The sequence below is a fragment of the Anolis carolinensis genome, unplaced genomic scaffold, assembly GCF_035594765.1.
Source record: "Anolis carolinensis isolate JA03-04 unplaced genomic scaffold, rAnoCar3.1.pri scaffold_9, whole genome shotgun sequence".
In the NCBI taxonomy this organism is placed as follows: Eukaryota; Metazoa; Chordata; class Lepidosauria; order Squamata; family Dactyloidae; genus Anolis; species Anolis carolinensis.
In genome coordinates this window covers 24,007,976-24,021,530 of record NW_026943820.1, presented here as the reverse complement: position 1 = coordinate 24,021,530, position 13,555 = coordinate 24,007,976, and the positions used below count along the sequence as shown (strand labels likewise).

At 44.5% G+C, this 13,555-nt stretch overlaps 1 protein-coding gene across 1 annotated transcript; it reads right to left on the bottom strand.

The window, feature by feature from the left end:
* Nucleotides 1–7,551: 7,551 nt before the first annotated feature.
* On the bottom strand, nt 7,552–12,817 carry LOC134293620 (uncharacterized). Its single transcript, XM_062961729.1, has 2 exons — nt 11,058–12,817; nt 7,552–7,829 (listed from the first exon to the last, which is right to left on the bottom strand). Exons 1-2 carry the CDS (start codon nt 12,603–12,605, stop codon nt 7,788–7,790), a joined length of 1,590 nt encoding a protein of 529 aa, XP_062817799.1. The 5' UTR covers nt 12,606–12,817; the 3' UTR covers nt 7,552–7,787.
* Between the last annotated feature and the right edge of the window lie 738 nt (nt 12,818–13,555).

Genomic DNA, 13,555 nt, shown 5'->3' with positions numbered 1-13,555 from the left:
AGCATTGGAAAGGTTCATCTCCTGGCTATTTCTGCCTGGGGACATCCTTTGTTCAGAGTCATTAGCTGCCCTTGGAACTCTTCTGTTTTCAGAGTGTTGCTTCTTATTTACTGTTCTGATTTTTGAGCTTTTTAATACTGGTAGCCAGATTTTGTTCATTTTCATTGTTTCTTTTTCATTGTTTTCATTGTTGAAGTTGTCCACATGCTTGTGAATTTCAATGGCTTCTCTTTCCAATGAATAATAATAATAATAATAATAATAAGAAGAAGAAGAAGAAGAAGTAGTAGTAGTTTATTTATATCCCGCCTCCATCTCCCCCGAGGGGACTAGAGGCGGCTCACAGCAAAATCAAATACAAAACAATAATAAAATAAAATATGAAACAATAATAAAAACCAATAATAATATATACACAGCAGCCGAAAAAAACACAACACGGTATTAAAACATCGAATGAAAATCAATGAGGTTGCAATAGCGGATAAGCAAGGTGCACATTATGAGTTACAAATTTTAAATAGATAAAGTGCTAATTTAAGGTGATTAACTGCAACATTCACACTGGCTTTCCAACTGACAAAGAGTTCTTCTCACACCCTGGACTTTCCACAGATATATATTAACCTTCCTTGCTGAGTTTCTCCATACCTCACAACCTCTGAGGATGCCTGCCATAGATGTGGGCGAAACGTCAGGAGAGAATACTTCTGGAACATGACCATACAGCCCGGAAAACATACAACAACCCTGTGATCCAGGCCATGAAAGCCTTCGACAACATAGAAAACAGAATAGATTTGGTAACTGCAGTCACCCTGCTCTGGGTTGTGCCCACTGTGCAAATGGGATCGGGAGGCAGACATGGCTTGCCCCATTTCTTCAGCAGATCTCAACCCCTTTTTTTGAATGAGCTTACCAGTTACAAAGTTGTTTCCCCCCCTGCACTTGCCACACAAACTATTTTCATAGAAATTCCTTCACAATAATAAACCCTTAATGCATTACGATGAATAATGTATACGTTCATAATAGCAACTTTGCTGAACTATTGATTCTGCACTATGATGCTTTAAAAATATGTAGGAATGAGCAGGATATGTCAAGCCCAATTTCCAGGTTCTTGTTTTTCAGGTGGCGAGCTCATGTCATTTCAGTGCCCTGCGGGATTTCGTTTGGGTTTTTCTGCACCAAAATGCGTAGCTATTTATATGCACTCTGTCTGCATATGCACATGTTGGTGAGCATTTTTTTTTCCAGCTGAATGCACTCCTGGATCATCACATCCACTGACTGAAGTGCATTTAGGTCCATTTTAGAAATGTGTGCAATTTTGGCACATTTTAAATATGGAATAATTTCACCGAGAATGTTACCTTCCCTCCCTGCCTGAATATTCCACATGAATATTAGAAAAAAACTTCTTAATGGTGAGACTGGGATATGCTGCTGCCTCAAAGCATGATGAAGCCTCCTTCTCTGGAAGTTTTTAAGCAGAGGCTACATGGGCATCTCTCTTTTTTAAAAAAAATCATTTTTATTAAAGAATATTTTAAAAAGATTTACATCTTCTAGTTTGCTAAAGGAAGGTATGGGGAGGGAAGGGTTTAGGTTAGACGGGGAGGGTTAATAGGGGGTGAATGAGTGATTCTGAGAGTCCTAAGGAATTGGATACATACGAGGGCTATCCAGAAAGTTCATTACGTTTTGGAATTAAAAATAAACAAAGTATAGGAGAAAACATTTACCATATTCAGTTGAAAGCCAGACCCAAATACTAGTTCTCACCATAGTCCCCACTGAAATCTAGGCAGTTATCATAGCGATAAAAGTGTTTGAAAAGCCCTCCCCCCCCCCAACATTTTCGCCTGGCTTGCGTCCTGAACCAGGCTGGCTTCCCTTCCCTCAGCTGTCAAGTGCTGCACTCAGCTTTCCGCATGGATCTTCCTGGATCACTCTTTTGTTTTTCAGATGCTTGCAAGGAAGGTGCTCTTCTAAGGTTTTGCAAGAAGCATGCCTTTCCTGTCCCAAAAAGCCTTCTTTGCAAGCATTTGCAAAACAAAAGAGCGATCAGCGGAAAGCTGAGCGCAGCACTTGACAGCTGAGGGAAGGGAAGCCAGCCTGGTTCAGGACGCAAGCCAGGCGGGAATGTTAGGGGGGAGGGCTTTTCAAACACTTTTATCACTATGATAACTGCCTAGATTTCAATGGGGACTATGGTGAGAACTAGTATTTGGGTCTGGCTTTCAACTGAATATGGTAAATGTTTTCTCCTATACTTTGTTTACTTTTAATTCCAAAACGTAATGAACTTTCTGGATAACCCTCGTATTATTGGGTTGTGAGATTGGACTAAAAAGCATTGAAAGATAGATTTGTAAGAGGGTAGGTTTTGGGGGAGTCAGAGGGAAAGTTCTGGGAGGAGTCTGAATTCAGACGTCCGGAAAGGTAGCCTAATAGGAGAGGGGGGAAGGGGTAGACTTCCAATCTTCTTTCTTCCATATTGTGCCTTGTCTTATCCTTTCAGTTCTTCCACTATGTATTCTTCAAATTCGGACCAGTCTGTTTCTTTCATCGCCTTACCGGTGCTTCTTTTTAGTAAATAGGTTAGTTTATCCATATTTTTTATATCCATTAATTTTTCTAACCACATTGCTTTTGTAGGGCTATGAGGGTTTTTCCAATTTTTGGCTATCACTATTCTTGCTGCTATTACAGCATATATATAAATTTTAGATTTATTTTTCCCCTGGAGAGTATATTCTATCCTTGTTTTTCATATCGTATCTCTTTCCAATAATTTTTTATTTTTTTTTTACAATTCCACCAAACGTGAAAATATGACCCTATCTTTTCTTTACATCGCCAACATTTCTTATCTCTATTTTTGTACATTAATCCGGGTTTTTTTGGTATTACCACCTATGAATTGTTTTTAATCAATTTTCTTTTAATTCTATAGAATAACAATACAGTAGAGTCTCACTTATCCAAGCTAAATGGGCCAGCAGAAGCTTGGATAAGCGAATATCTTGGATAATAAGGAGGGATTAAGGAAAAGCCTATTAAACATCAAATTAGGTTGTGATTTTACAAATTAAGCACCAAAACTTCATGTTATACAACAAATTTGACAGAAAAAGTAGTTCAATACGCAGTAGAGTTATGTTGTAATTACTGTATTTACAAATTTAGCACCAAAATATCACGATATATTGAAAATATTGACTACAAAAATGGCTTGGATTATCCAGAGGCTTGGATAAGCGAGGCTTGGATTAGTGAGACTCTACTGTATTTCATCTTTCTGTTCCAGATATTTTCCCATTCGTCCATGGTTATACTTCTGCCCACATTTCTCGACCATTTTAACATTGAGTCCTTTACTATTTCAGATTCTGTCTTCCATTCAAGTATCTTATTATATAAGATCATTATTACTTTTTTATTTCTTTTTAGAAGACTGTCCCAAAAATTATTAGTCATATTAAATCCAATCTCTTTGTCTGTTTTATAGTTTTCTTTTATTTGGTGGTATTGGAACCAAGATACATTTTTACAATTATTTTAGATGGGCATCTCTTAGGGGGGCTTGAATAGAGTACTCCTGCATGGCAGGAAGTTGGCCTGGCTGGCCCTTAGGTTTTGTTTTTTTCCGATTCCATGATCCTGCTATACACTTTGCAAACCCAAAGGCATTGATCTTCCATTGCAAATTATGTCTGTGTTTCCTCTTGAGAAAGGAAAGCGTAAACCCATTTCAAAAATTGATGGTACAAATCACTTCCACATCCCTAATACAGTAGAGTCTCACTTATCCAACACTCACATATCCAATGTTCTGGATTATCCAACACATTTTAGTAGTCAATGTTTTCAATATATTGTGATATTTTGGTGCTAAATTCGTAAATACAGTAATTACTACATAGCATTAATGTGTAATGAACTACTTTTTCTGTCAAATTTGTTGTATAACACGATGTTTTGGTGCTTAATTTGTAAAATCATAATCTATTTCGATGTTTAATAAGCTTTTTCTTAATTTCTCATTATCCAACATATTCGCTTATCCAACATTCTGCCGGCCCGTTTATGTTGGATAAGTGAGACTCTACTGTATCTTTTTTATTAATAAAGCAGCACACATTGAAATATTAACATCTATTCAAGCACTGGATGTGAAATCCATTTGCCAAACACATGCACCCCACAATGATTTTGAAGATTTTAATTAGAGACTTTAAATTGCTAAGAAAGGAAGCGAGAGATACCTTCTGTTTTCTCCATTCTGTGTGCTAATGCCTTTTGCTACCTTAGAACAGCATCATCAGAATTGTATTTTCTAAAATCATATAATGTAATATCCAACTAGGAGGAAGTTCTGACAAACGATGGACGCACCTAGTCACAGCCAGATTTGGAGAGAAAAAAATTAAAAAGTGGTTCTGAAAAACCACAAAACACTGTTGGATGCTACTGTAACCATGTAATTAGTGCTTATTCTATCTGGGATTTGCTTGCCAGATAAGATCTTATTTAATTACAAGCCCATGCAAACACTTTCTTTGTATGTATTCATGCCAGCAGTTTGTATGCAAAATAGTTGTGCAATTGCACACCCAGAGAGCGAAAGAGAAAGATGATCTGATGAATGTCCCCCGGGGCAGCCAGATAATTTTAACAAAATTGCCATGCCAAGTCGAGTTTCGGTAAAACTGGTCATTTTATCTTTTCCGTTTTGAGAGTCACATTTGTATGGAGACCTTGTAATCATCTCTTTCAAATGGTACAGCAGAGATCGAGACAAGCTGATAGCACCCATGATAATTAAAACAGAAGCTTTTCATTTCTAGGCTAATATTCAGAACATGGATTGGCTCTTTTAGAGGCATATTTTGGGAAACGTTGCATGATACACCTAAGGGCCTGGGCCTCATAAGGGACCCTTTGGGTGGGTGGGGACAAATAATAATAATAATAATAAGTTTATTTGTAAAGGTTGTACATTACTGATGTCATGGCCTATGGCTAGTACAATAAACTATTCATCAAGTTTATTTGTATCCCGCCTCCATCTCCCCCGAAGGGGACTCGGGGCGGCTTACAGCAAAATCAAAATATAAACAATGATAAAATATAAAACATCAGGACAAAAACAAAACCAATAAAAAATATACACAATAAGTTAAAAACACAACGCAGAATTAAAACATCAGGTTAAAAACAATGAGGTTGCAATAATGGATAAGCAAATGTGCCTCCTCCTGCTAAATCCCTCCTGATTAAGGTTAAATTTAATTTCTCACTCCTTTTTTTTTTGGTTCTGCTCACACTGAGGGTCAAACAATGCATTGCCTCATAGCATTGTCTACAGAAGGGGTCTGCAGAATTCCGTTTGGTGATTTGGGATTCGGGAAAATTCAGTGATCCGGCAGCCAGATCTCCAGAAATGGACTGGACAGGACCCAGCTGAAGCCTTAACTGGAATGGATCACAAGTAGCCAGATCTTTTGGCTCATGGGGGCAATGGGGCTGAACGGCACTCTACCTGAGGCAAAGGCCACAGTGTGTGGGTACCTGGTGATGGTGGCTCTCTGTTTCTTTTTTCCGCAGCAGCCTCCTTTATCCCTTCCAAAGCCCCATACTGTTGCACCCCAAGGCTGCGGGAGCACTCTGAGAAACAGACAGGAAACCAGTATAACACACAAGCGGTTTATTAAAGCATATTGTGCTGGTACGGCTGTACCAGAAGCTCCGACTTTATTTTCTTGCTGCTAATGTTTGCAATCATAGGACAGGCCGCCTGTCAATCATCAAGTTTGGTTCCGCCCCTTGTTCATGGCTTTGGGAGGGAAGGAGCCATTTTTAAGTTAGTCTCACTTAGGAAGCTAAGCTATAGGACGTAGACCAGCTCGTCCCGTAGAAAAGCTTCATATCTCAATAACATCCGGGGATATAGAACATCCGAGAAAACAGAAATGGAAATTCCAGGGGAAAAGGTCCCAAAGGCTTTGGCTGAGAGCTTGCAGCCTCTCAGCCTCACAGCTCCTGAGGGAAATATTCCTAAAGCTTCCAAAGAAACCGCGGAGAGAGAACGGCATCACAGATCCATGGAACCCCAGCTGAAACATGTACAAGCCTTAGTTGGTAGGTCCACTCGATACCCAGACACACTTGGAATCGGTAGTGGGTCCCACATCAGCTAGGCCCATATGATAGACAGCCTGGGAGAGGTTATAAGAGGGTTTTCACAGTTATCCAAAGCCAATCGCCTGTCCCTTGGGGACAAGACTGTAAGGGCCAACAGTCTATTAAGGAAACCTTGAAGTGTTATTTGACTCCTTGAAGATTTGTTATTTGTTCAACAATAAAGACTTTGTTATCTCATTAAAGACTCAAAGGACTATCCTTTTCAGGAAAATCATCAAGAACCTTTCTCTGAGGTGCCCTGGCTTCCCGCTGGGCATAAAGTATACGTTCTATGCAAATACAATAGTTACAGGCCCAGCACGTGACAGAACACATATATATATGTCTATGCGCGATTAGCGAAATAAGTCAGTATTAAAATTAGTCCTTAATATAAAGTCTTTAGCGTTTTCAAACAAGTTCAGCAAAGTCCTTTCTGTAATCCACCAGTGAAACTCGATAGTTTCACCCAAAAATCAAGGATAGTTTTTAAACCAGAACCAAGAACCAACCGCTGCAAACTGCAACTGTAATCCACTTGATGAGTCCCATCTCAGAACAAGGCAAAGTCAGTCTCGACTCAGGAACAAGGAAAGCAAGGTAATAAGGCGAGGTCTACTCAGAAGTAGTGGCACAGTGCGGCTTACAAGGAACTGAGAACCAGGCTCGGTTTCCAAACAGGAGTCAAGGCTGGGAGCTGGATACTGGAACCTCTTCCGAGGAAAGGCAAAGTTGACACCAACATGGATCTCTTCAATTCTAATCTAAGACCCCATCTACACTGTCATTTAATCCAGTTTCCGAATGCAGACTGACTTCATTGAACTGGATTATATGCAGTGCAAACTCATATAATCAAGTTCAAAGCAGATAATCTGCATTCAGACACTGGATTATATGGCAATGTTGATCCATCCTAACACTCCTTTTGCTAATCCATGCTAGAACACAGAAGCCAAGTTTCTTTGGGAAGAAGGAGAAACATTCCAGCATAAGCAAATACTGAGGTTGTCTTCTTGCCTTCCCTCATAGATATGGTGGTAAGGCAGAGCCAAACTCATAGGTCTTCCACGAAGTTACTACAAGTTTTTCTCCATCTCCTTCCATTTAATGGAAAATGTAAACTCAGACTACACGCACATAGAACTAAGTACTAGAATTGCTAGATTGATCATTGCAGAGAGCTGCTGTATCTTTAATTGGTTTGTAGAAGAGATTTCAGCAGATTGCTTGGTTGCATGACAGGCAACATCTGCCGAAATCCCCTCTTCTACACAGAGCCGGCCCTAGGTAATTTTCAAGTGTAGGCGAATGTCAGCTCACCACAGCCGCTCCTGAATGAACACACAAGACTCTCTGTGATATCACCAGAAACTTTTACTGTAGGAAACATGAACATCAGAAAAGCCAAGAATGGGATACTACGGCCAACCCTCCTTTATATACCCTCCCCCTCATTTGAACAGTCTCTTCCCGCTCAGTAAAACCCCGCGCAAATTCCCCGCCAAGTCCAGCAGCCGTTTCTTCTCCGAGTCCTGAGCCGCAGGTGTCTTATCAATGTCAGTGACCCTGAAACTCAGAGCCACATCCAGGCTCTAGTAGCAGGGTTCTGACATGGCGTCCTCCTCCCCTTCATCCTGGAAGGAAAAGATTAAACACAACTATTGTTCTCCGCCGTCCAGAGTTCCTTTATACTTTTTTAACAGGTTGCAATGGAATACCGGGTGTATCTTTCCTAGGTCCTTGGGTAGCCTCAGCTCATAGGTCACTTCGTTTATTCTTTTTGTTACCCTGAATGGTCCTATATAGCGTGGAGCCAATTTCTTGGATGGGAATCCCAATTTTAGGTTTTTTGTGCTCAGCCAAACCAGATCTCCTTCGCCCAATTTGTCCCCCTCTCGGCGCCTACGATCCGCAAAGAGCTTGTACTTCTTTTGTGTTTCCCGCAATGCCTCTACCACGGTTTGCCACCCTTGCTTGATTTTGGCCGGCCATTCCTCGTCGGTCTGGCCCTCCCCTTCCTTCCACTCAGGTAGCCTGGGGAAAGGTGCCACCTCCTGTCCGTATACTATTTCGAACGGGGCACGACCTGTGGCCGAATGTACGGCCCCGTTAAAAGCCATCTCAGCAAACGGTAGAAGGTCCGCCCAATCATCCTGTCTATAATTGGTGTACATCCTTAAAAATTGGCACAGTGTCTGTTGGGTACGTTCGACCCCCCCGTTGGTCGCGGGATGAAAGGCCGAGCTCAGGTTCCTTTCTGCTCCTAACAGTTGTAAGAATTTTCCCCAAAATTTCGCAGTAAATTGGACTCCCCGGTCGCTAATTATTTTGTCGGGACACCCATGTAGGCGATATACATGCTTCACATACAAATCAGCAAGTTTTTCAGCTGAAGGGAGTTTTGGCAGGGCCACAAAGTGTGCCTGTTTTGAGAATAGGTCCAATATTGTCCAAATGTATCTGTGGCCTCTGCTGGGGGGTAGTTCGCCTACAAAATCCATGGCTACGCATTCCCATGGCCTCATGGGCTCCACCACCTTCTGCAATAGCCCCTGGGGCTTCCCCGGTGGTGTTTTTCCCTCTGCACATAATTCACACTGCGTGACGTATCCCCTGGCGTCTTTCCTCATTCCGGGCCACCAGCATTGTCTGGCCAACAGTTTAATAGTCCTGGTGGGGCCTAGATGACCCGCACCTTTGTTATCATGGTACTTCCTTAACATTTCTCGTCTTAAACATTCAGGGATATACAATTTCTTATTTACAAACACCAAATCCCCACACAATTCTCCCTTTTCTTTGTTAGTTTGTAACCATTTGTCCATTCCATAAGCTCGCTTCAACTCTTCCTCCCATATTTCTCCTCCCCCCGTGGAAATGGCAGTACGTTTGTTTTCTTTGGCCGCTTGTGCTCGAGTTAGTACTGCCAGGCCCCATTGCTTATCTAGGAATAGGCTCCCTTCAGATTCCTGAATTCCTCCCCCGTGCTGAGGCATCCGAGAGAGAGCGTCAGCGAGTATGTTATGTTTCCCCTGGAAGAATCTGAGTCTGAAATCAAAACGGCTGAAATATTGGGCCCATCTAATTTGCTTCGCTGATAGTTTACGAGGGGATCTTAGATACTGTAAATTTCTATGATCAGTCCACACCTCAAACGGTGTTCCACTTCCTTCCAGAAAGTGTCTCCAGCACTCTAGTGCTTTTAGAATAGCTAAGGCTTCTCTCTCCCAAATTGGCCAGTTTTTTTCTGTATCGCTAAACTTTTTTGACAGATAGCCACATGGCTTCAGGTTCCCCCCCTCGTCTTTCTGTAGCAGAACTGCCCCATATGCCCGGTCTGACGCATCGCAATGTAATACAAAGGCTTTAGACATATCAGGGTGCTGTAGGACAGGCTCCTCAGTAAAACGCTTTTTAAGGGCTTCGAAAGCTTCCTGGCATTCTATTGTCCATGTCAGTTTGGCCCCTGGGGCCTTCACTTTGGCTGTTTCTCCCCTGCCTTTAGTCTTTAACAAATCCGTTAATGGCAAAGTGAGGCGCGCAAAGTCCTTGATAAATGTTCTATAGAAGTTTGCGAACCCTAGGAAGGATTGCAGCTGCTTCCGTGTTTTGGGGGCTTCCCACCCCCTCACGTCTTCTACCTTCGCAGGGTCCATCGCCACTCCCTGGGAGGAAATCCTATACCCCAGAAAGTCTATCTGGTCTTTATTGAACTCGCACTTGGCAAGCTTCGCATACAGTTTTGCTTCTCTCAACTTTTGCAGGACTTCCCTGACTAGTTCTATGTGTTGCTCCTTAGTCCGAGATATTATCAATATGTCATCTAAAAAAACAAAGACCCCCTTGTACAACAATGGATGCAACACTTCGTTGATTAATTGCATGAACGCGGCACCTCCGCCGCACAAACCGAAGGGGAGCACACGATAATTGAATAATCCGAATGCACAGGAGAAGGCCGTCTTCCACCTGTCCTCTGGTTTGATCTGCAATTTATGGTACGCTTCAATTAAGTCCAATTTAGTGAATATCTGTCCCTCCGATAACTGGGCGATCAAGTCCTTCACTAAGGGTAGGGGGTATTTATTTACAGAACTGATTGCATTCAGGCCCCTGTAGTCAATGCAGAGCCTCAGCGTTTGGTCCTTTTTCCGCCTGAACAACACAGGCGCCCCTAAAGGGGAATTTGAAGGCTCTATGAAACCCCTCGCTAGGTTTTTATCAATGTATTTTCTCAGTTCCTCCTTTTCCCTAGCCGACATTGGGTATATTTTAGCCTTGGGAAGCTCTGCTCCTGGGACTAGCTCTATCTTCACTTCAACTCTCCGCTTCGGTGGGAAACTGTCTGCTTCCTTCTCATCAAATACGTCCACAAAATCCCGATACTCTGGGGGTAATTTATCTGCCAGTTCTGCTATCCTGATAGAGTCTTCCTCCCCCCTTTTCCCCGGCTCTCTCTCCACTTCCTGGCTCCCTTCTTCCAACTTCATCCTGAAGATCATGCTCTTATCCTCCCAGTTGATTTGCGGGTTGGCCTGCCCCAGCCATGGCATGCCTAGTATAACATTATAGCTGGCTATTTGTGATATCACAAATGACACCTTTCCTTCCCAACTCCCTATCTTACACTTTACATCTTCGGCACTGTACTTAGCTAATGATCCCGATGCTGTGGATCCGTCCAACTGCGAAAAAGCTATTGGGGATTCTAGGTTCGTTCTTTCGCATCCCAATCCCTCGGCTAATTCAGGGGAGATGATGTTCCTGGAACATCCACAATCCACAAATGCTTTGCAGGTTGCTTGTTTGCTGCCACTTTCAAGCTGAATGGGGACCACTATCATGGCTTTGTCCTGACTTACCAACCCCCCCGAGTGGTGCCTCATCGGTGGTTCTTCCTCGGCGCGTTTCCCTGCCACGGCTCTTGGTTTGGGCGGGCCTCCGCCTTCCCCTTTTCTCTGCCAGCACTCGGCAGCCCTGTGGCCCAAACGGCCGCACACGAAGCAGCCCCTCCTGCTGGTGCTCACGTTCCCTGTCGGCTCCGTTCTCCTCCCGGCTGGGGTTGATCCCTCCTTCCGGCTCCCCTCTTTCATCTGCGGCCGCTGCTGTAGCCCTCCTCGGTGCCTCCTCGCCTGGGCCAGCGATGTCTCGATGCGCCCCGCCAGCTGAATCCATCCGCGCAGTGTGTCAGGCTCATCACGATGCACCGCCCAGGAGAGGATCTCCCGCCTGAGACCCTCTTTGAAGAGTTCTATCTTTGTTACTGCAGACCATTCCGGCACCTTTTCAGCGAGGCATTGGAACTCCTCCGCATACTCAGATACCGACCTCTGCCCCTGGGAGACGGTCTTCAACTTCTCCCTCGCCCGGATCTGCTCCAGTGGATCTCGGAAACGGGTCTCCAGGGCCCCCATAAAGCGTCGGAGTGACCCCAGACATGGGTCGCGCCGCGCGTGCAGTTGAACGTACCAGCTGGCCGCTCCCCTCTTCAACACTGCACCAATGGCCCGTACCCGGCTGGATTCCGTTCTAAAAGTGTGAGCATTGTCCTCCATATAGCCCCTCACCGTGGTCAGGAAAAAATCCAGTTCAGAGGACTCTCCCCCAAACTCGATCCTTAGTTCCTCTCGTCTCGGTAGGGGTCCCTGTGGTGGCAATCCCCAATTCTCCGCCCGTCGCAAGCCCCCTTGCGGACCAGTGGGCCCCGCTGCTGCTTCTCTTGGCCCTGTGCCACGCCCGGCATTCGCCAGGGGCACCAGGGTCTCAGTTGGGAGCGTAGCCGGGATTCTCGGAGGCTTTTCCCCTTCGTCGTCACTCTCCTCCACCCGCGTCAGGCTTGTTTGGATCTTGGGCCGGGCACCGGGCTCCTTTCGCATTTCCCTTCCCTTCGGTGCTGGGAGGTCTGCAAAGCCCTGGCTGCTTCCCACGCTCACGTCCCACATTGAGCTAGCCCGAAGTTCCCTTCCTCTCTCCGGCTCCGCCAAAACCGCCAGGCGCTCCATCGCCCTCGACATCACTGCCAGGGTGGTCTCCATCGCCGACATCCTCTCCTCCAGAAACACCATCCTTTGTGGGCCTGGGGAAGGTGAACCTTCCTCTCCTCCGGTGCTGTCTCCCCGCACCACTCCACGCCTCTGGGTTACCCCATTTGGCTGGGCATAAGCGGTGGATGACGCCAGGGCCGCCAGCTGGTGGAACTCAGCGTCCGGCTCGGGAGTGGCCCTTTCCGACCTTCCTCCTCCTGCGCCCAAGAGCTCTTCATCCTCCACTTGCATGTTACGCCTCACCGCTACAGCGGGATGGTGTCCGTATTCTTGGCTTAGTGTCAGCTCACCACAGCCGCTCCTGAATGAACACACAAGACTCTCTGTGATATCACCAGAAACTTTTACTGTAGGAAACATGAACATCAGAAAAGCCAAGAATGGGATACTACGGCCAACCCTCCTTTATATACCCTCCCCCTCATTTGAACAGTCTCTTCCCGCTCAGTAAAACCCCGCGCAAATTCCCCGCCAAGTCCAGCAGCCGTTTCTTCTCCGAGTCCTGAGCCGCAGGTGTCTTATCAATGTCAGTGACCCTGAAACTCAGAGCCACATCCAGGCTCTAGTAGCAGGGTTCTGACAGGCGAACAGAATTTTGGCGCCCCCCCCCCAACCAATCACTGAAAAATAAAAGCGTTGGATAAGCGAAAATGTTGGATAATAAGGAGGGGTTAAGGGAAAGCCTACTAAACATCAAATTACATTAAGATTTTACAAACTAAGCATCAAAACATCATGTTTTACAACAAATCAACAGAAAATGCAGTCTCGACTGTGCCCCCTTATGTTTTGCGCCACAGGCGACTGCCTAATTCGCCTCATGGTTGGACCGCCTCTGCTTCTACACAAGCATTAAAGGTACAGGAGCCTTCTCCAGTTTTCAGTCTGGCAACTCCATCCTCTTCCTGTTCATGCCTGTGAACCTAATGTGAAGGAGAGCATTTTTCCAATTTTTGTCTGTTACTGAAAATGCAACATATGCCCTGTTCATTCTGCCTTATTTTTGATGCCCATTTTTTTCCTGAAGTCGTGGCACAAACTGAAAAGCGGAATATTTTAATGCATATTTGGGGGAGCGGCTGGAGGTAGAAATAATCTTGTGCTATTTTCATGCCTCACCTTTGCTATTGCAGCAACATTTTCTCTTGCGATCGAATGATAAATGTTTCCTAAACAGTGCCATCCATCTGCGAGTGGACCTTGAAAATTGATTATTTTTGTTTGTTTGTTTTTACCCTTCCAAATGTTTCTGCCATTAAGGCAGCCAGCCTATTTTTCCCCCCATGCTAGGAAAGAATGTGAAGAATTAGGGAAAC